The sequence below is a fragment of the Serinus canaria genome, chromosome 13, assembly GCF_022539315.1.
Source record: "Serinus canaria isolate serCan28SL12 chromosome 13, serCan2020, whole genome shotgun sequence".
Taxonomy (NCBI): domain Eukaryota; kingdom Metazoa; phylum Chordata; class Aves; order Passeriformes; family Fringillidae; genus Serinus; species Serinus canaria.
The window spans coordinates 3,020,769-3,043,876 of record NC_066327.1 but is presented as its reverse complement, the minus strand read 5'-3'; the positions used below and the strand labels follow the sequence as shown (position 1 = coordinate 3,043,876).

The following is a 23,108-nucleotide window of genomic DNA, read 5'->3' as shown; positions in this document are numbered from 1 at the left end:
GCAGCACATGCTGAAAGCAGCTTGGAAGAGCAAGGCTCTAACTCAGAGTCCACAGAAAACACCACCCTGGCACATCAGCACGCTGGGGCTGTCTGCCAGGGCAGAGCTGAGAGCATCAATGGACACGCTGCCTTCAGCTGCCAGAGCACAGATGTTCTAATGATCGTTGGCTGCATGGCAATCTCAGTCCACAGCACATTTCACCAGGTGGAGCAACTGGAAAAATCCACTACTGCATTAGAATATCACCTAGGTATGCGATCTTTTACAGATAAGGGGGTGTAAGTCCCAAAGATAGGAGTTAGGGAGTGGCACAAAAAGAGCCACACTTGACAGACTCAGCTCCAACAAGGTGAGAGACATTTGGTCTTTTACCTGAAACTGGAGAGGAATGTAAGCAGAATAAAGAGTGATGTTGGCATTAGGAGCACAGCAATATCAAGGTGAAACCAAAGGGGATTACTTTGTTTTAATGCACAAGACTTGTACTGTCAAAAGAGCTTATTTCTGCCATCACAATTTGTTGAAATTATCCTGGACTGGAAGATCCCCTTGAAAAATCAAGAGCTTTTTCTTGCTTTTCATAGCCCAGGCCACTGGTGTGGCCCCTCTTGGCCTCCACACTGGCTGTACAATGTCTGGTGACAGACTCAGGGGAAAGGAGATGAAGGTTGGAGATACGGATCAGCTTTCATGTGGATCATAAATGCAAAGAGAATTTCCCCATTCCAAGAAGCACTGAAACAGCCAGAGAGCTACCTTGCTCCACAGCATTAACCATAGGCCTTCCTTTTAATTATCATGGATAATGCCTGTCCACTGGGAGAACTGGGCTGAAGGATATCAAAGGGACAAGTCCTCGCCTGATCTGTGTGTGCCAAGGGTGACCACTCTGGTTCTCCTCTATTTTACTATCTCCAAGTGCTCCTGACCTATCCCAAAACTCCGTTGGAAATCATCTTTTCCAAGTTGTGCTCCTTCCCCTGCTGTCCCCAGGGGCAGGTACTCTGTTCTCCTGAGGGCTGATTTCACAGCCACAGCAAGGAGTGGCCTCCAAGGAGTTACTCTGGGCCCAGGAGTGTGGGATGAAGGCTCCTGGGGACAGCAGCCCTGGGAGAGCCCCACGTGTGCGTTCACAAGGGTGCCTGGCTGCCAGACCATGCCATTCTTCTGGAGGAAGCTCTGCCCCGGGCTGTTTGCTCAGTGAAAGGGCCAGGGTCACTGACAGATCCCATCATTTCGCTGCAGTGCAACGCTGTTGACATCTCTTTACTCCAGGGGAAAATGTGCCTCATTGTCTTGCCTGACCCTCAGCACATATGACTTAGCCACGCACTAATTATCTCCTGTAGTGCCAGTGGAGGGATGAGCCACGGGGAATATGCTGTCTGCAGGCTCTGAGGGATAGGATTCACAAGGAGACCTTCAGCCTGGCCAAAAGAAGATCCCCCAAAATACCTTTCTGGCCAAGAGAAAAGAGTCCCCCAGAGGGCAGTTTGGAGGGATGAGTAAATCACCCTCTTCAGTGCCAATCTCCAGACTACAATGGGAAACAGGGAGATCAGCCCTTGGCCAGGACCTACACAAAGATCCTGGCAAATTCTGGCTGGGAAGGGTGTCCTCATCGGCTGTAATTTAGACATCTAAATTTGAGCTCAGGCCCTGGGGCCTCCAGTGCAGTGAGAGGAGAAGAAACAGGCCCTGCATCCGAGCCAAGGAGGAACTTCCCATGACAGCAGGCATGTTCCCACCAGCACTTTGGTCAAGCTTGAATCATTTTTCCCCTCTTACCTACTGCCAAGTGGAAATGGGGCCATCTTCTCAGGTCATCTCCTCACCAAGCCATTCATGTCAGAGCCTGGGATCAGGAGAGCAGCTGACATGAGCTGCCCCCGTGACACCTACACTGAGGACTCCGCGCTCCCTGTGTGAGTTCAGCCACTTCTGCATCGTTCTGGGCAAGAATAGCTCTAGGATTACTACTGTTGGAGTGGTTCCTTAATCTTCTAAAAATAGGGTAACTAACATAAGTAACAAAGAAGTCAAGGAATGAGCTGATGAAGAGAACTTGGAGGCTACCCCATATGCGGCCCCGAAATTTTCAATGGAGAGCACTGCACATAGTAAACACACCTGAAACCCTAGGAAAAGGAAATTCCCAAACATGACCCTTGCAAAGGACACGCTGGCTGCCCTGCTGTGGTCACCCATTAACTCCATTCCCCTCTGTTTGCACAGAGAGCCAGCAGCAGGAAGCACACTGGCACTGCTGAGAGCAGGAGTGCCAGCAGTGCTGTAACGTGCACTGCTTGCATCCTGCCAGAGATTTAATTGGTGCCTCCGTGCCGCCCTGGCACCCTCACTGAGCTGCATTTGCCCTGAAAGAGCAGGTTAATGATTGGCAAGAAGATTCAGGGCATCCAGCTTGCAACCCACAAGTGGTGCCCAGCAGCCATCGAGCACTGGGCAGCCCCACTGGCTGGGCCAGGGGCTCTGGGGGGACACATCCATCATCCCCAGCACTCAGTGGGTTAATTCAGGCAGAGGGAATCGCTGCAATGCAAAGGTAGCGTGGGGATGGCCATGGCAAAGCCGTGTCTGGCAGGGCAGGAGCAGCCAGGAGCGTTCTGTCCCTTGCACAGCCCCCCTGATCTCTTCCCTGCCCTCCAGCTGTGCTCAGCAGAGCTGGGCAGAGCTGGGCAGGGCGGCTGTGCTCACAGTGCTTGAGGAAAACAAGTGTTTTCTGTGCTCCAGAGCATCATCTGGCCAGCTCAGTATCAGCTACAGAAAGAACAAATGGGAAAGGGGACAGAAATGCCTTCAAGCAAAGCAATCAAATAAGAGGGGTAAGGACAGGAAGGTTTGGAGTTTTCAGCTTGGCCATCATCCCTTCTCTATCTCCCTTCCTCCCCTCACACCATCTCCTGACCCGCTCCGTGCTTGACCTGCTGGGATGGTGGGGGACAGGTAATGTCCTTGCAGTGCCCAGGACAGGACCAGCCATCCCCTGACCCACTCTACCTGCTCTCTCCTACCCCTGTTCCCCAACATTAAAGGGCTGTTCTAACCTGAAAAGCAGATTTGCCCCTTCTCTGCTCAGCAGTGCTGTGGTCTCTCTGTGCCCAGGCTTGGGACAGGCTGATTTTAAGAGGAAGACTCGCCCAGTCCTCACTCTGCAGAGCTGACACTGACACTGGGCTCAGAGTGAGGGCCAGCTACTTCTGGGTTGGACAGTGTCAACAAGAGGGGACAAGATCAATAAGTACACTCCAAAGAGCAGGGTCACTTGTGCAACCCCTGCAGGCTCAGATGCAGCCAGGGCTGCTCTGGCAATGGGAAGAGGTGTGGGGCAGCAGAGGCAGTGACACACAACCACACCAGGGCCTGCAGTGGACTTTGTGGCTGCTGTGTTGAGAGGCAAATCCCTGTGCAGTGCTGCTGCTGCTCTCTGTGCCAGGCCAGGCTGTGGCACCTGCCAGGCTGTGACATAAATAAATGAGCAAAAGCTGAGTTTTGGGCTCTGGCTGATGCACAGACCCAACGTCACTGCAGGGTCCTTTGCATCACTTCTCCTGGAATTCAAGGCAATTGATCCATCCTATGAATGCTTCCTCCAACCCCGATGCCAGGATTTTAATTTCTTTGAGGAAAATGCAGGTCCTGGAGCAGTGCTCTGAGGCCAGCTCCCAGCAGGGTCTTTCCCTGCTTCCTGTGATCTCATACAGCAGCAGTCCCAAGACTTCCCAGGGACTTCCCAGCACCAAATGTGGAACAGATTCCCCGCTATCCCAAAGAGTGTGTGACCTCAGTACACAGTCAAGGCCTCTCAGGGTGCCCAGGTCTCACTGCCTCAGCAACCAAACCAGGAGCTGGTCATGTGGCAAGGAGGGAAAAGAGGGCCAGTGCTGCTGGGGAGAAGGCACAGAGGTCCTGGTTTGGAAGTGTATCACATTTTGGGTGGAGGTGGATATGCTGGGCAAATCAGAGGCAGGACCAAAACATCAGGAGCTGCCAGAAGTGGGGAGGAAGGCCTGAGAGGACCTTCAAAGCAAAGCACATTAGTTATAAAGAATCAGGAGGAGAGGGAGGTGCCATACCAAGAGCAGCTGTCATGGGCACAGCCCTGGACACAGCCCAGCAATGGAGATGAGCAGAGCCAGACTGCAAATACTGACACCAGGAAAATGCATTTTGGGGAGCAGAGATCATGGGAAAAGGATGGCACCTTCACATGGGCAGGGAACTGTTGCTCCAAACCTCTGTGAAACAGCACCGTGGTCATACACAGGGTGTGCAGGAGATCTAGATAAAGGTTTGGGTCTCCTTGTGCCATCCTTTTCTCCCCAGGCCATTTTTCTGCAGCTGGCACACGTCACAGATCCTCAGCAGAGTCTGCTCCCTGGCAAATTCGTGCCTGCAGGTCTGTGATGTGCTGTGCTGGGTCAGCTGCCAGCAGCCTCAGCCCTCACCCCAGCCCTGCTCCCCAAAGGTAAAACGTTTTAACTTAAACAGGATGGATGGGATTTCAGCTCATGTCTCAGGGAGGGCCTCCACCTAATCTGTGACATTTTGCAACTGCAGTGGGCGAAGGTCTGGAGAGAGAGACTTTTATTTTGTTTTTGTAAGCAGCCAACATGGCTGGAGAAACCACACCAAATTTCAGGCACATAAAGCTTCTTCCACCTCTAAGTTTGCAGAGCCCATCAGCTGAAGCAGCCCAGCAACTGACCGTGACTTGTTGGCAGCTATAATGCAGTCAAGTTTGATTAAATGTCCATTCCCTGGCTCTCTCAGGAGCCCCAACTTGCAAAGTTTGTGGATTGTTTGAGCTCAAGACCCAACTGCTTCTCCTTTCAGTTCTCAAATTCCCTGGTTCAGTCCCAGGTGCATTGGCCAAGATGATGTCCATCATCTCCTCTAAAACAGCAAGCAAACAAACAAAGGAGATGCTCTCCTTCACACCCCCCTCCAATGAAGTGCCTTCAGCAGCTAAAACCAAATCCCAAATATCGGAGACTCATAATGCCATCGTGAGAGTTAGCAAGGCAGCAGCTCCCCTGGTGATTATAACAACACCGGTGCTTGAGAAGAGTCTTTGCTTCAAGGCATCTGGAATTGCTCTTGCAAGATCCATTGTCAAATGAGCTTTTTCCTTTGTTTAAAAATGTCAGCCCAAAGACCCCTGCCAGAGTGGTGGTATAGCCTGCTTGGGTTCACTCTGGCTCCCACAAGGCTTCAACAGTCCTCTTTGCCCCTCCTTGTCTCCAGGCTTAATTAGGAAATCATTTATCTTTATTGGCACTCTCTATCCCCTGCTGCTTTGGCATTATTTTTTTTTTCTTGGCCTTCATTCCAGTGCAGTGAGCTGTACAGGGAAGACCACAGCCCCATTCATTGTGGGTGGGGAATAATCTACAACTGGGAGCCCTACAAGGAAGACCCCAGCAATGAATCTGCTCAAGTGGCATCGCCTGAGGGACTACTGTACAGAAACAGGAGAGGAGGGCATCCCTTGGCTCCACTTACAGGCTAACAATAGGGATTCCTGGTGATACTGAAAGTAGGACACCACTCCCGAGGGATGTCATATGGTCAGCCTGTCCCAAACTGAACTGCCAACCCTCTCCAATCTAATGATATGCCTCCTTCATCACCCCAGCAGTGTCCCCTGGTAGAAGAGCACACAAAGGGAGAGGGCTGTAAGGACAGGCACAGCTCAGGGACTCCCGGGCTCCTGGGCTCCAGCTGAACATCTGCGTGTCCCAGGCTGAGCCTTGAGCATGACTTCAAGAGGGGAAGGTTCTCTGCACCTCCACCAGCAAAAATTCCCTTGGCTTCCTGCACAGCTGGCATTTGGCCATTTGGATAGTCAGAAAATCAAAACCCAAGCTGAACTTCTTGGGAGCTTCGGTCAGACCTCAGACACAATCAGCCAAAAATGGCATCACTTTGGCACCTTGGGGGGAGAGCCATTCACTAGGCTGCATTTCCACTACCACAGGCTCTTTCTTGGTAATTTCTCTGGGTTTCCCATCAACTAGGTTTTATTTAAATGGAGATGGAGATAAAATTCCAGCCAATAATTTCTTCCACCTTAAAGAGGTTTCCCCTTCGTGCAAGCCGGGCTTGCCCCGGCCTGTCACTAATTACAGATGGAACATGGAGTTCAGAAAGGAGGAATCAGAATTGTTCCCCTCCCTCCAGCAAATATCCATTAAAAAACCTGACTCCTCTGCCTGATGGCACCAGAGGTTTTGCCATTAAGTTTAAAAAGAAGAGGGAAAATGATTGATGGAAAAGCTGAAGAGCTGACACGCAGTTAAGTGCTCCTCTCCTCCTTACAACATATACATCCCTTGTTTGGAAAGAGATCCCCTATTCTAGAGATCAAACAAAAACCCAATCTCCAAAAAAAAAGTGCTTCAGTCATACTTTCTAGTTAGAAACCCCAAGGCTCTTTAAACACACAGGGAGGAGAGCCAGGAATGAATCACAGAGGGCAACCATGTTCTTGTCTCCCATCCTGACCCTCTGCATGCCACAGATCTCAGTGCTGGGGACAGATTTCAGCTGTGCCCAGCTCTGCCAGGGTCTCACAGGGCCAAGGGAAACACCATGGACATCACTTTGCTGGAGGGCTCCTTCTGCCTGGCTCCAGCAGGAAACTCTGTTAGGTATTACACTTGTAAAGAAATGATCCTGTGCACCTGGCCAGGCCTTGAGGTTTTGCCTGTGAAGGTCCCTCCCCAGTGCTCCATTTCTGGCCCTCTGACATCCCCACTCTGAGCTGAAGGGAAGCACAGAGAATTATCTGGAGACCAGTGTTATCTCTAAGTGGAGCCAGATGTATAATTCCCATTATTGTTAAAATAATGGGTATAGAATGAGATGTCCTTTCAGAGGTTTACAGTTTGGGATGCTTATCCTTCCCTGGAGTCCCCTCCCAGCACACTGGAAGCAATGCTCTACACCCATATCACATGTCCCTCCACTGAACTTGGCCCCACCAGCTGCAGAATGGAGACATCAAAGTCATGAGGGCTCTCCCAGCCCTCAGCCTGCTCTGAGCAGTTTTCAGTGTTTGTTCCATCCAGTCAAGACCAGAGGGAGGCAGCTCCAGTGCCAGGGGACACTCTGCCTCGAGGCTTTCAGCTCTGGGGCCAAGCAAACGGGGACAGAGGTGGCAGTGCCAGGGTGGGTGTGCACAGACCCACCCAGATGATCTCAGGGAAGTGTTCCTGCACTGCTAAACCAGGGGCAAATGCTCACTGAGGGGTAATTCCCTCAGAACTGTCCCATGGAACAACTGAACCATTTCATTGGAAAAGCCCTCTGAGATCACCCAGTCCAGCCATTCCCCCAGCACTGCCAAGGCCACCAAGGAACCAATGTCACCAGTGTGTCCCCAAGTGACACCTCTACACAGTTTCTGGACACTTCCACTGCTTCCCTGGGTAGCCTGTTCCAATGCCTGGCCCCCATTTCAGTGATGTTTTCCCTAATATCCAACCCCCCCTTGGCACAGCTTGAAGCCCTTTCCTTTAGTTCCTGCCCAACAGCTGCTTGAGTCCAGTCTCCACAGCCTGGCCCCTGCACAAGACAGGCACATTTTAATGGCAGCAGGGAGCAGAAGCTGGCATGGGAAGCAGTTCTGGGGATGCTTTGGGCTCACACCTTTGCTGCTGAGGGAGTCTCAGACACCAGAGGAGGCAGGTGCTCAGCTTTCCTTAAAATGTTTATCCTTGGGCTTGTTTTGCCAGCAGGGAGCCCTTCCAGCACCACACATCTTTGGCCTCTCACTGGAGAGCCAACATGTTGCCATGGAAACTGGTAAATGCAAAATTTTGACATTTTGACAGCAGTGTCCTGAGGAAAGGGGACCAACTCCCTGCCATTTGTTCCTGTCCCTGGCTCAGGGACTGCATGTCCCCATGGCTGGGGTGGGATGCCACCTTGTCACAGCTTGGTGCTGGACACAGGAGGAAGGGCTGGGATACCTGGGAGCACAGCAGGACAGAGCTGTCTGCTCTGGGCTGCCTGCTCTGGGGCTGGTTCCTCTCCAGCTCCGAGGGAAATTGCTCCCCAACACCCTGGGCATTCCCACACCTGGCTGCAGAGTGTGCTGCAGGCACTTCTCCAGGGCATCCCAGCCCCAGCAGCCACTGCTAAACAACCAAGGCTGCAAGATTGACAAGGGCCACCAAATACAGTGAGAGCAGCAGAGGAGAGATGTGGCAGCAGCTCTCTGGCCACAGAGAGAACACATAATTTTCCCAGGCCTTTCTGGGAAAAGTCTGTGAGAAGATCAGAGAAAAGAATGACAAACAATTCTTATCTCCACTTGCTACACCCCTTGTTGTGAACATGTAGAATGTCTCATAAAGATTGTTTACCAAAAAGTAGTTTCTTAATTAGCCAATGGTGATGGTGTTTGGATTGGAGGACCAATTAGGTCCAGGTGTATCACAACTGTCTATAAAAGCAAGAAGTTTCTTAATAATGATACTATAAAAAAAGAGATGGGTCAACCTTCTGAGAATCACAGAATCAACAGTAATTATTACCCAGCTGGGGCCCATTACTGAGACAGAGAGAGGCAGGCACAGCTCTGCCCTGTCTCTGCTGCCTGCAAGCCCAGACCAGCACCCAGTTATCCTGGAAGCACTGACCACCTCACTGCCTCATCCCAAAACAGCCACAAGTCCCAGAATTTTTCCAAAGGAGGTCAACCATGTTGGGTGTGACTCTGAAACCAAACCCAACAGGACTGAAATTAAATTAGGGCAATTGGCAACACCCTGTTCAAACACTGAGTAATTTTCTAACTGATTTGAAGTGGCTTCTAATTTTAAAAATTGGTACTCTTACCAAGTCCTTGATGACCTTGTATTCACACACCCAGAACATAAGCTAGCAAAGAATTAGAATCAAATTTTCCAAGGGGTCAGGCAGTTGCAAGCTGACTGTTGCTGGTGAGGTCAGGATGTATGAATGCAAGCATAGCCATGATTATGGAATAATTAAAAGATACATCACATGTAAATATTGGGCCTTGAGAAATATCAACATGGATTCATTCAAGTCCATTCCCAGTGAAAACCCCTTAACTTTGGTCACTGGGGCCTCTTTCTCCAGGTGTTTTAGCCCTGCCTGAATGAGGTGGGGCTGAGGGTGACAGTCACTGAACGAGGTGGTGCCAGGGGTGACAGTCACTGAGAGCCACCTGAGAGCTTTGCTGGGTGGGGACTGTGGGGCAGATGTGAGGGAGCTTTCCCTGGGTGGGCAGATGGAAGGATTTGCACAAGACAAGGTTTCTGCAGGTGACCATGACCCCTGATGAGTGCTGTGAGGTAATCTTGCATCCCAGCCCTGCTCAGTGTAGAGGAGAGAAGACTGAGAGGGGATCTCATTCATGCACATTAATACCTCCAAGGGATGTCAGAGGATGGTGCCAGGCTCTTTCCAGTGGTGCCCAGTGACAGGACAAGGAGCAATGGCCATAAACTAAACAATGAAAAGTTCCATCCCAACATGGGGAAGAACTTCTTTACACTGAGGGGGGCAGAACAGTGGAACAGCTGCCCAGGGAGGGTATGGAGTCTCCTTCTCTGGAGACATTCCAACCCCATCTGGACACACTCCTTTGTCACCTGCTCCAGGTAACTTTGCCTTGGCAGGGGGGTGGACTGGATGATCTCCTGAGGTCCCTTCCAGCCCTAATTTGTCATTCTGTGATTTTTCAGTGGCCTTAGATGCTTCTGTGGCCACCTAAATTCAGGAGGGAACAAACCAATTCCTCGCACAGCCCTGCTGCTGAGTGATGGGGCAACAGCTGGGTTTGGGTACCTTCTGCATCCAACCCTAATCCCAGAGCAGGAGTCACCCCAGGCAACCTGAGCTGCCCACAGCTACCAGGGAAAGCCTCCCCACGTCACAGGACACCTGTCTCAGGTATCCAGCACCTCCCTGGCCCCAGGACAGCCCATCTACAAACCCAACACCTCCCCTGTGCGTGCCCTGCTCCTCTCCCCATGCTCTCTGAGGTCACTGGGGATCTTGCTCTCTCTCCCGGCCATGGTAAGTGGGCTGAGCGTGGTCCTGTGGCTCTGAGGGAGCCCCCAGTGCTGCTCAGCAGAGACTTGGGGAGCACAGCAGCACCTCCAGCCAGATGGCCCCAGACCCAGACCCTGAGTGAGCAGAGGCAGGGCAGCCCTGTGTCATACTTACTTCCCATTCCCATACTTGATCCGGATGTCTTTGCTCTTCTTCAGCTCCTTCCCATCTTTAAACCATTTGTAGGATGGCTGAGGGTTTCCAGCAGTCGCCTCACATTTCAGGGAAATCTTCTCACCCACATGAACGTTTGGGCTTTTCAGTTTCTTCAGTTTGGGAGGAACAGCTGAGGAAAGAGAAAGAGGACACTGTGAAACCTGTCCCTCTCAGAGCTGTGCACACACAAGAGGAACCCCCCAAACCCCTCCCCTGGGCCAAGCTCCTGCTGCCCCCGCTGCCAGGAGGTGCTGGAGAGGGGCTGCCCAGGGAAAACAGCACACGGGGAAGGAGCATGAAGTCAGAAACATCCACACAGGGAACAGAGGGAGCCCCTGGCTCTGGAGGCTCCCCATGACCAGATTTGGCGGCTCCACAGAGCCCTGCCCATGCAGGCAGGACCCTCCTGTCCCTGCAGAGCTCTGCTGAGCTCTCCAGGCTCTCCCCCCACTCCCAGCTCAAACCCTTCAGGGACTCTTTTTCCCCTGCTCCTGGCCATTGCTGCTGCAGATTATCAACACCTACATGGCCTCTGTGGCTACCACGGGCGTGCTGCCAGTGCCACAGCCCCAGCAGCCCCAGCCAGAATGTTTTAGTGCAGAGGGAGCAGAGGCAGGTCACAGGGAGCAGGCCCCCGTGCCCCAGATGCTCCAACTCTGCTGCAGAGACCTTGTTCAGCTCAACACCTGCAGAGCAATAGCCTCTGAGAGGGGCTGCAAGAAAACCCTGGGTGTGTGAGGAGCTAGGAGGAACAGCCATTCTGCAGGCTGCAAGAAGAAAAGTGAAAGAATAGGTATTTTAACTGGTTTTGTGCCAGCGGTGTCAGGCTGGCCAGCAGCCTCTCCAGCCTGGAGCCTGGCTCTGCACGTGGGTGTTTCAGAGAGGTGATTTTTACCATGCACCTGGAACATCAGACAGAGAGGGAGACACTTCTTATCAATCTCTGCCAGGCTTTATATTAAACCTGACAAGAAAGGATTAGCAGGCTTGCAATTTTTCTTTCAACTGACAGCTCTGCACTCTTCTAGCTCCCTTTTTCTTTCTCAGCGCTAACCTTAAAAAAGGAAACAGCAACTTGCTGGCTTTGCCTTAAGAATATTGGTAACAATGGTTTCTCCTTGTCTGAGGTGTGTTACTGATAGATAATTTCCTCTTTCTAATATGCACAAACCACCTTCTAATTGCTCTCTGCATCCTGATCTTGTGAAATGGCAGAGCACTCAAAAGCTGAGGAACTGGATGGGTTTCATCAGAGCAATCACTGCTCTACAGACCTTTGTATGTCTCCTCTAGTTCTTCATGCCAAGCTAAGTCAGTGTAGGTTGAAAGTATTTAAAGACTGTCCTCACCAAAAGGGATCTTACACAAAATAATAAAAAGCACAGCAATCATCAGGAATATGCTCCTGAGGTAGGGAGCTCTCAGCTCTCTCATATTCCTGATGGGAATGAGAAGCTAAATTGTCCTTAATCAAAAGGATCTCAGCATGGATAGAAATGGAACAGTTCAGGGTGACAGGAGTGAGCCAAGCAAAGCTCACAGTGACTGAAAGGCTGGCCCAGGGCTGGGGGTGGGCTGGTCCCAGGCACATCAGACCTTGCAGCTCTGGCTGCCCCTGGATCCCTGGAAGTGTCCAAGGCCAGGTTGGACAGGGCTTGGAGCAGCCTGGGATAGTGGGAGGTGTCCCTGTCCATGGCAAGGGGTTGGAATGAGATGAGTTTTAAGTTTTTTTTAAGGTTGATCCAACCCAAACCAGTTCATGATTTTCTAATGGGACAGGGACAGCACAAAACCATTGGGTCGGCTGCAGGCAGTGGCTGCAGGCTGTGCACTGACATCTCTCACTGCCTCCCAGGTCACTGTGCTTTGGCACAAACAGAGCCTTCTGACCAGAAATGATCACAGCTTTCACCAAACTTTAGGAATTCTGTGAAAATCCAAGGTGTCATGGGTTTTGTGAAGCCCATATCCCTGATCCTTGCCTGGAAATGGGTTGCCCAGAAGAGCTGGAAGGCAGTGGAAGGAGAAGAGAGCTGGTCTCTTCCCAGAACACTGCACGGAGAGCCAGGAAGGTAAACAGGACCTTGCTTTTATAGGGGTCATTTTGGGGAATAGAGAAATAGACTCTCAAATATTTATTCTGTCTGAATGTGTGTGTCAGTTAGCTCCTATTGTACCCCGAGGTCACCCTGTCCCCTGCCAACATTTCCATACACCTTAAACACAGGGAAGGTCCTGACCTTGGCGTGGCTGCATCTGCCTTGTTTTATCTCCAGCCTGGTGGGCTGCAGAATTATGAAGCAGGCAGCATATGGACATAATATGGGCTAATTTGGACTGAGACACAAGTCACTGAAGGGACAACTTTTGTCTCATTTCAGAGAAGCCATAGGTGTGAAGAATTCCAGTATTTTATAAGCCAGAACCTGTAGCAGGATGTAAAGAAGTTCAGCTGGGGTTAAAACAGATATAACAGCTGAGTCCTGGGGCATGAAAGAATGTTCTCAACTCCTTTCCATAGCTCTGTGTGCTACCATCACCCTGAGTGGAAGAGAAACTGGAAACTGCTGGGAGAAAGGGGTGTCAGCCCTGCCCCTCTCCACCAAAATGTTGGCAAGAGCAGAGCAAAACCCAGGAACCTGAAACCTGTGGAAGAAGAGGGCCAAGAACAAGCAAGGAACTCTCCATCATCTCCCCACCAACATGAATCATGTCTCACCTAAAACTCTGCACATGCCACCAGCTGGTGATTACAGGACATTCCTAAGCAGACAGATCCAAAAAAACCAAAGAGCTGACACACACATGGCATCCCACCCCTCCAGCAGAGAGTCCTGCCCAGAAAAAGGGAGGAGAACATCTTCCCACCCCAGTCTACATGCTTTTGGTGTCTCACTCCAGGAGGGAAAGAGACAGGGTATTCAGCTCCAGGCCACACTTCATGGACTCCATGGACTGCAGTCCCCCAGCTGAATCAGAGCAGTGAAAGGGGAATCCAATCCCAAAATATTCTGGACTGTGTCTGGGAAAAGGGCTGTGCACAAAGAGGCAGAGCTGTGCTCCCTGACACATCTGTGCCCTTTCAGCTGCACTGCAGCAGGGCTTGTGCTTGGACAGCAGCGTGGGAAGAGCAGGCAGAGCCCCAAGCCTGGGAAACAGCATCCAGAGCCTTGCTCTGGGCAAAAGGGAAGCCTGGCCTTGCTCTCTGGGATGGGCTGGAAAGCCTCACTTCATAATTCCTGCTGCTTTCAGAAAAACAGAGAAATCTTCATTTAGAGCCATTCAGTGCTGATGACTCTGCTTAATTCCAGACAAAGACTTTCCTCTGGTTTTCACTCATAAAAAGTTTAAACTGCAGTTCTTATTCATAGTCTGAACTTCTCTAACTTTGGCTTCCAGCCAAGAGATCTCTGCCTTTCTCTGGTAAATCTGAATCCCATCTAGCAACCAGAAACCCCTTCCCTTTTTAGGTACATGTAAACTATGACTGAATCACCTTTCAACCTTCCCCAGCAGTAAACTAAAGTAACTTGAGAGACCAGAGCAGCACATGGAGTGCAAATACTGGAGTGTGTCAAAGTTCTACATTTAGGTACACTTTCAGCTTTTGACCCATTTCCCATCTCTGCCCTGTCCAAATCACAGAGCTGCAGCTCAGAAAACCATGAGTTTAGTTCAAAAAGATCAGAGGATTGATTTTGAGTGCCCCCTTTCTTAGTGCTCTGAGCACTTGGGGTCATTTTAATCTCCTTGTTTGATACATTTTCCAGCATGCTGGAAAAACAAAGTCACTAGTTTCACACATATCAAAACAGCCCACTATCCTGGGCAAACAGGTTTAGAGGTGTGCCAGGCAGGGTCCAGGTCTAATCCATTATGTTTCCATCAATTCCCAGCCTCCTCCACACAGGTGGGGCCAGTGCAGCTTCTGTCAGAGCAAACCCCGGACCCAGGGTCACCCAGGTCACCCCTCACCCTGGAGCAGGCTGAGCTGAAGCTGCACTTTCAGCTCCTCACCTTCTGGTTCCCATGGAACAGCCCTGCCAGCTGTGGGCTCCTCCACAGCTGGGCTGGCAGCGCCCCCAGCTCAGCCCCCACTGCTGCCAGGTTCCACAAAACAGGGGGTTTGAACTTGGAAAATGAAGGGTTTGGCTCTGCTTGTCAGACTGAAGCTGCAGCTGAGGATCTGGATCTCTGGTCACCTTGCAATCCTGTCAGCCCCTCCTCCATCCAAATTTGTGTCTCCTCTCTGTGGGGGGAGCATCACCAGCCTCACAGTGCCCGAGCTGTTGGACAGAAGAGCCAGATGCATTTCCAGGCAATTTTTCTAAGTGACAACCACGTCAAGGGTATGTCGTGCTGCAAAAAGCAAGTTTAATCCTGGTAGAGCTGAGACCAACGATAAATGCAATTTTTCTACAGATTTTTGCTCACTCCAAGGTCAGATGAAACCCAAGCAACCATTAGATCCCATCCTACACTAGCTGGGCTGTAAAAATTAACCCTGAAAAGTGCCAGAGCCAGGATGGACAAATGCACACAATTTCCTAATTTGTTTTAAGGGCCACATTTGACAAAAAGACCTTTGCAGGAGAGTTTTGTCCTCTGATAGCAGTCCTGGCACCCTCTGCCTCCTCACAGAGAGGAGAGGGTTACAGAAGTCTGAAATGCTGAGCTCTGAACGACACGAAATGAGTTGTTTGAACATCCACCATAAAAGGACTTACATGTACACACTGCTTTAATTAATTCACTTCTGATTACACTTGATATAACACTGAAGTACCTCGATGATAACAACACCTCTTTCACTTCTGGTACCTGCAGTATGCCTGCAAGCACCTCAGAGCCTCAACTCAAAACATCATTAATCATCCTCGGGCAGAGTGCCCAAACAGAGTCCAACAATGGAGTGGTGACAAAACCACATCCCACCCACAGAGCATCCTACATAAACAACCCCTGAGCAGCAAAAGGCAGGGGCAGCCAGCCTGGGAAAGGTGCTCCATGAGCAATACCAGCCACAGACTCTGCTTCCCAAGCCATGGGGATGCTCCACACAGACCCATCGGGGATCTCTGGATGACTGATGTCTGGAGCAGATGGGATGTCTCATCTGGCCTCCTCCAAGGGCTGCAGTGTGAGGCTGCCCCACTCTGCCTGGCACATGGAGGTTCAGGTAGGTGGATCTGGAGGCCTGGGAGCACAGGATCCTTCTGTGTCTCTGAGCAGCTGGGGAAGAAGGCAACTGAGCTTGAATTCCCTTGGGCATGGAAAAGGGAAGCTGAAAAATGCTTTCTCACAGGAATGGAAGAGATGCAAGGAGAGTTAAGACCTACAAACTCACAGGTGATCCTTGATGTGCCTGTATCCAAGCCATGGCTTTCCACACAAGGCCCCCACCCGAATGTCCCCAGGTCAGGACACCCCCCTGTGCCAGAGCTGGGGGGAAGGAAGGTGCACAGGTGATCTCTTGGAAAGGAGCTGTGTTCCTCAGCCTGCCAAAGCCTTTGGTCCCAGGACAGCCCTTCCACACTGGTGCTGGAGCTTGCTCTGGGCTCTTGGGCTGGGCTGGAGAAGCTGCAGATCCAGAGGTGTCTCCGTGGGTCTGAGCTCCCAGCTCTCCCCTCAGGAACCCTGACACCAAAGGATGCTCCAGACACAGTCCTTGAGGCTCCCAGGCCTCACTGAAGGACAAGATCTGGAGGCAAGAAACCCAGCTGAGCCAGGTTTCAAAGGCTGCTGGTCCCTAAGCACCTTCTGGAGAGGTGCCTCAGATGGGAGTATTCCAACATTCTCTAACATGGAAAATTACAGAATTCATCTTTCCATAGGATCTGTTTTGCAGCCTCAACTTGCCCCAAATTCAATCACAAACATTTGCCAAGATGGCAATTGCCAACTGAAAGGAATTTTTCCCATTTCTGTCATCTCTACTGCAAAGTAAGGACACGTGTTCCTGGCACATCACCTCTTGGGGGTCAGCCCCCTCCCCACTGCGATACATCCCACTTCGTGCCTGATGCAGTCCCACAGGCTCCACTGTTTTAATCAGAGGTGATGCTTCTTTGCCTTGGGTTTAATTTGGCCTTTATTTGACAAAGAGACAAACCTGAAGCACAGCAGCAGCTCCTGATCCCCTGGACTTTGTTTCAATACTGGCTGCAAATGCCATCCTGTCAGAGAAGGGACCCACCCTGAGGAAAGCTCCCTCCTGCCAGAAGGAATGGAAACATGGGATCTGCTTGAAAAGAACTCACAACACCCTCGTTGTTTGTCCTCCTTTTCCCCAGTTTTTTATGGAGAGGGCAAGAGTCAGTCCCTGCCGTGCCCCCAGGCAGGCTGTGGCGTGCGCTGCCAGACCTCTGAGGGGACCCAGCTCCTTGGTGGCAGTGTCAGGAGGACTCCTCAGAATCTGTGACCCTCCAAGGCCCCTGGAGGTAACAGGGCTGGATTTGAGTGAAGCTGTAGAACAACCCTGGCTTTACTGCATGGGTGGACACAACGTCCACAGACCACACACAGCCCAGAGCCTGCGGGAGAGAACCTCGGTGTGAGACTGACACATCGTCCCATGCCAGCCTCGACCCCCAGTGGGTAATACAGGCTCCAAACCCAGAGGATTAAACATAATATAATATCTGTAATATGGTTTATACTTCAGGCAACTTGTGTTTCAGTTTATGCCAAAGCATGGTCAGACATTCTCAGGGCAGTCTTTGTAGCCGCTGTCTCAGATCTTGGTGTGCTCAGCAGGGGCAAGTGACAGGTAAACAACAATGACAAATTTAAATTTCCAAGGGGCAGCATTTTGCTGTAACCACTGTGTGACTTGTAATTAACAAAGAGCCATGTTTCTCCAGGAACAGTGATCATGGAGTCATGGAACCATAGAATGGTTTGGGTTGGGAGGGACCTTAAAGCTCATCTCATTCTGCCCCCTGCCACGGGCAGGGACACCTTCCACTATCCCGGGTTGCTCCACGTCCCATCCAACCTGGCCTTGGACACAGCCAGGGATGAGCAGCCACAGCTTCCCTGGGCACCCTGTGCAGGGCCTGCCCACCCTCAGAGGGCAGGAACTCCAAGGTAGGAGCCAGCACTAGACCCTGTGGCTCACTTGGGACATTTACACCTCACCTCCACTGTCCAAGGGACTACCTGTGCACTAACTGCAGAGAACAGCAAGGGTTAATAACCCAAAGCCCTCAGAGGACAGGGGAGATGTCCTTGCTGCCGTGCCTCTCCCACAGAGGTATTCCAGGAGTCAGAGGCTCATCTCTGTTCCTGGGAGAGGTCCCTCTCTGGGAGCTGGAGGCGCAGGTGGGACAGTGCAGGAGCCACAACTCCAGGTGCTGGAGGGTCTGCTGAGGACACCCTCAGCTGCCTCACACAGAACAGACACTGGTGGAAAGGACACAGATGACTGGAAGGGTGAAAATGCTGAAAAGATTTGAGATCTGTGGATTTGGGGCTGGAATGAAGCATGGAAAGCACTCTGCTGAAGCCAGAACAAATGCATTATTCCTCCCTACATGTCCCATACCTTCCCTAACACACAAGTTTCTTTTCCTTTAACTAAGTTCCTGTAGCCTTCTGTCTCAGGGAGAAGAAGTGACTACAACACCAATCTACAGCACTATTATAATTTTTTTTAATCTATTTAAATTGAGAGTTACAGCAATCTCTATTTTCATAACCATTCCCATCACCAAAGAAAATTGACTGGGAAGTTCCAAGGCAGGTTTGTTGATTTAGGTTTGCTCTCTATAGGATCTCTCTGGCGCCTCAAACCATGGGATCTTAGAGGTCTTTTCCAACCTTAATGATTCTATGATTCTATGAAAATGTGCCACAAAGCCAGAAATTCCACCCTCCTCTTACAAATCCTGGCCCCACTTATATTTAAGAGCAACTGATAAATTCCTCCTCCTCTGTCTTTCCCACAGTTAAAAATCCAGTTATTCTTCTTTCCAGTGAAAGTTTTGAAATTGGTGTATGATTTGGTGCAGAGCCTGGGGCTGAAATCTCAGCTCCATTGAAATCAATGAGCAGCTGGTCACTGGGCAGGGATGTGCTCCCAATACCCAAATTGTTAAGATAACTGGGCTGTGCTTTTGCCACAATACTGGAGGTGCCCATGCACAAACACCCACCTGAAGAGCACGACCCCACCAAGGCATGCACATGCAAATACCCAATATTAAAATCCAGGGTCTGAAGAGCTTGGATTTGCCAAACCTAGTACTCTATGAACACTAGCTGGTTTGCAAACAATGTAATTGGAGTAGAATTGCTATTGTGTTTGTTTGTTTTGAATATTTTTGGCCAGGAAGTTGTCCTGGAGGTATAGTTGAGCATAAGTGGTCTGGTGGAAAAATGTCATTCATTCTGTTCCTATTAAGACCAAAAACAATAGCCACACAAAGACAGCAGCGACAATTTCTGCTCTTCATGCCTCTAACAATGTGTTTTCAACCCTAAAGGCAACATCTTGTTTGTACCCAATTGATTCTGGGATCATATTTTATATAATCAAACATATCTTTGTACAAAGATATGTTTTATGAAGTGCTCAATTTCCAGATGACCTTGGAAACAGCAATTCATAAAATATAGCTTTATCTCTATCTTCACAATCAGCTAGAAAAATTGCCCACCCATGCTTTGTGGACTGCCAGTCCAGCCCCAGCCAACAAAGAAATTACCCCAAGCATCCAAAACTCTAAAATACATTAATCCTTTGTTCCAGTCACTGAGCACTAAGCACAAATTACTTGCCCTAGAACCCTGGTAAAGACCCGGGTGGCATCCATCATCTTTCAATCACCAAAGGAAAGTGATTGAAAAACTCACCCCAGGAGACAAAACAATCTAGGTTAGCAGAAAAAACCCTCATTTCATTAAATGTTTATTATGAAATCTGTACATGAAACCATATATAGACCCCTTACGTCATGGCAAAGCTAAAGGCTAAAAAGCTTTCAGATTACAGGGAAGAATTTGCAGATTCAAATGACCATTAGTGGGATGTCATTGGTTCTGGAAAGGGATGATAAAAAGCCCTGCTGGATGTTTTACAGCTCTATGAATCACAGGACTGTTGCTTTAAAACACAGAGGAGAAGAGCTCAGTTAGAGGGGAGCTGAAATTCCTCTAACAGGGACCGCCTGCACCACCTGGGCTCTCCAAGGATGGGAGGACAGCAGACAGCCCATCATGGACTGGTGGGAGCATTGCAGGGAGAAATTGTTCCCTGTGAGGGTGGCAAAGTCATGGCAGAGAGTGCCCAGAGAGGCCGTGGCTGCCCCATCCCTGGAAGTGTCCAACGCCAGGCTGGATGGGGCTTGGAGCAGCCTCGGACGGTGGAAGGTGTCCCTGCCCTGGCTGGGGCTTGGGATGAGATGGTCTCCAAGGTCCCTCCCAACCTGAACCACTCTGGGATTCTGTGATAATTCTATGACTCAGGAAAACCTGCAAAAACAGGAGCAACTGCAGTGTGGGGGTACAGCAGAGCCCAAACACACACACCAAGTCCTTCAGGTAAATCAGGACAGGGGCCACTGCAAACAGGAGAACGTGACCAAATCTCTGATTGAGGTGCAGGGTTTGTCACACAAAGCTGTCCCTCCCTGCCCAGCCCTGAGCCCATCACAGCCAGGTGTGCAAGGGAAGGACAGGGCTGCACCCAGGCAGCACAGCACTGCTGGGGATCCCTGTCCTCCTCCCTCAATTCCACTGTATTCAAATGGAATGAGCAGCACACAGGGGGTTAACTAACGAGGTGTGAGATCTGAGGTCAGGAAGAGCAGGAACCACAGAACACCTCACTGCAGTGATGCCTTAAGTTTTAGTTTTCATAGTTTCCAGATTCTGTACTACATTTTTCATATTTTCCTGATTTTGTACTCATTGGTATATAACTCTGAACTTCATATAAAGTGTTAGCAAGTTCTCCTCACAGTTCAGTCAGACAAACCAATCCTCTTCCAGCCCCAGAACCATGGACACCACGGAGCTTCAGGCTCAAAAAGTACAAACAGCAAATTCAGGAGAGCAAACGGGGAGGATGGGACTGCATAACCTGGAGCTGTAATTGGACAATTAACCCCAATATTTAAATGGACCAAAGCTTATAAAAGTGTGAAAACTCGTGACCTGCTCTCCATCTTGGGTGTAGCCACAGCTGGGCTCTTGTACTGCCCTAGGTGCATCCTTTGAAGGTCTTTTAATACATCCCTATTTTATTCCTTTAGCAGTGCCTAGCCTCTGTTCCAGGGAGCCTCTCAAGGCATCAGCAGAGGGTCTGGTAGCCCCAGCCCACACCAGCCCCATCCCAGCAGAGGATCCACCTCCTTCCCTGCCCCAGCAGACTTCACTGTGAGAGGGAGCTTTAATGAGTGTTTTCAAACATGCTTAACTTCAGCAAGCAGGGAAAAGTAAGAGAAACTTGGGATCAGTTACAAGATGTTAACCCAGGGCAGGCAGAGGTCAAGGGAAGGTCAGATGTGACAGCCCAGCTGGCAGAATTTTTTTGCTGTTTCAACTTCCCAGGAAGTTCTGGACCAGAGAACATCCTGGTGTTTCAAAGACAACCAGGTGAAATGCCACACAAAGCAGGGATTCACAGAAGAAAGCACTTTAATGTCTGGATAAATAAATTCAGTGAGAAGCCTGTAATGCTGAGGTAGAGATATTTAATTTTTAACCTATAAAATAATATTCTCTAGCATTCCGTGACAAAAGCCAGCCACTTGCAGTAGTAATTACAATATTTTTTTCCCACATCTCTGCCTACTTTGAAAGTTCACCATTGTCTCTGGTGAGAGACAAATCCACCAGAGGGTATTTCCAAAACAGAAAGCCCTGTTTTTATCGGGATCTCCCCACAAGAGACCCCGGGGCTTGCATTAGAGACTTGTTTGTTCTCTGTAATGTTATATTAGAAAGATTAAAAGTTTTGCTGTTGGTTGAAGAAAGGCTTTAAAGCACTTGGTACCAGAAGTGACCGCAGGTCTGGTTTTCATCCAAACACAGGGAAGAAGCTAAAGATCATCCCTGAGACAGCTTTTCCACGAACCCAAATCCCACCAAGCGTGGATGGAATTACCGCCCTGCACTATGGCATTGTCCCAGTGCCCCCTCACCCTGGGTCTGTGCCACTCTGGAGCTCTGGGCACAGCATCTGCTCCGTCCCAGGGCCGTGGAACCCAGCAGGACCCGCGCAGGACAGACCCTGCCAGGCAGAGCTCCCCCAGCCTGGCCGAGGGAGCCAGGCAGAAGGGCCACCCTCGTCCCTGGGCTGCAGGGAAGCAGCAAATGGAGCTGTAAATTCCAACTGGGACTCTGGGCACTGCCCAGTGGAGACACTAACACAGCGTGTCTCCTGCCTTGTCCAGAGTGCGGCTTCCCAGCATTGTTCTGAGCAGCTCCGGACCCCCACTGGAGCACAGCAATGGGTGGCTTCCACTGAAATGTCCCCCAACCAAGCTGATTTACAGCTGCCAGGAGTCTCCAGGATGTCAGCTCTTCCTGATTAATTTTTTTATCCTTATTTTCCCTCGTTTTATATTTGAATATTGCTTATTGCGATATTCTTCAGAACTATTCTCTGGAAAGCCATCCTGGCTAATTTTTGGCTTGTAAATTGCTCATGAGCAGTTTGTGGCTTGTGTTTAAAAAAAAAAAGAAATCAAGAAACTCTGGCTCATTTTGGTTGGATGAAGAGATTTTGTGGCCTGCATCAATTCTAGTCCCTGACAGCAATGACAGAGCTCTTATTATCACAAACATACAGTTGCAATTTTAAAATTTGCTTCCTGTGACTCTTCGTTAAAATTTAATCAACAGTTTCTGTTTCCACAAACATTTCCCTGGCAGAAAGATCACTTTATAGAATATTCATAGGCAACAAATGAGAAGGAAGGTAAAGCAAATTTGACTTTGTGATGAGAGCCAGCCCTTGCTGGCTGTCCAGCTGCTTCACGAAGGGATTTAGGGAAGAGAACACAGGAAGGTGCAATTTTCTAGGAGCCATTGCAGAACACAAGTGACTGAAAACAAAGACCAATGATGCAGCAGCAAAATGTGAGCAAAGAGGAGACAATGGCAACACGGTGATGGCCCAAGCAGGGAAATTATTCCGAATTCAAACTGGACATGGGTTTATTGACCTGCTTCATGTCCAGCTTTAGGTCACAAAATGGGAAATTTCACCAAACTGGGCATCAGATCCTGCACAACACAAACAACTTAAGGTGAAAACCAGAGTTCTGAACAAAAGATGGTTGTTGAGCAAAAAGCTATTAATAGTGCTGGGTTTTATCCCAGAAATGTTGCGTAAAGTGGGACAATTCACATCCCTTCTCTGTGCTTCCATTTCCTCTCTCAAAGATCCCACTTAATATATTTGGGGCAGGGACTGGCTCTTGTTATGACTCTGTGCTGTGAATAGCACAAGGGGAACAATGCTGCAGCCGGGACCTCTGGATGCCACCACAAATGCCATTTTAAGCAGCAGTGACAACAAATGGAAGGAGTCTGGGATCCAAGGAAGACCTGGGCAAAGACAGGGCACAATGCAGGTTTCATCCTGAGTCGTAGGCACGGGTGGTTCTCATCTCCATGCAGGAGTGACAAAGGAAAAGTAAGGAGGCAGTGGAGCTGGACAGGTAAGAAGGGTCTGCACTCAGAGCGTTTGCTGAACTAAAATTCCTGCAGAGCTGCTCCTTCACCTCTGCACTCCCACTGCCCCTCCTTCACCCCAAGCCACCCTTGAGCACCTCCATGCAGAGGAATGCAACCACCTAGATCCCAAAAAGGGATTTACAGGGGCCTGA

At 50.0% G+C, this 23,108-nt stretch overlaps 1 protein-coding gene across 7 annotated transcripts in view; it reads right to left on the bottom strand.

Annotated features, from left to right (window-relative positions):
* The window catches only part of NRG2 (neuregulin 2), an 85,959-nt gene that overhangs the window by 47,845 nt on the left and 15,006 nt on the right, over nucleotides 1-23,108 (bottom strand). For 6 of the 7 annotated variants that reach the window (XM_050979728.1, XM_050979732.1, XM_050979729.1 and 3 more), the window contains exon 2: nucleotides 10,228-10,399. In XM_050979728.1, the coding sequence (XP_050835685.1) occupies nucleotides 10,228-10,399 (172 nt within the window). Of the gene's footprint in view, nucleotides 1-1,791; nucleotides 1,955-3,068; nucleotides 3,181-10,227; nucleotides 10,400-23,108 lie in introns of those variants that run through there. The other variant, XM_050979733.1, reaches the window with a different exon arrangement.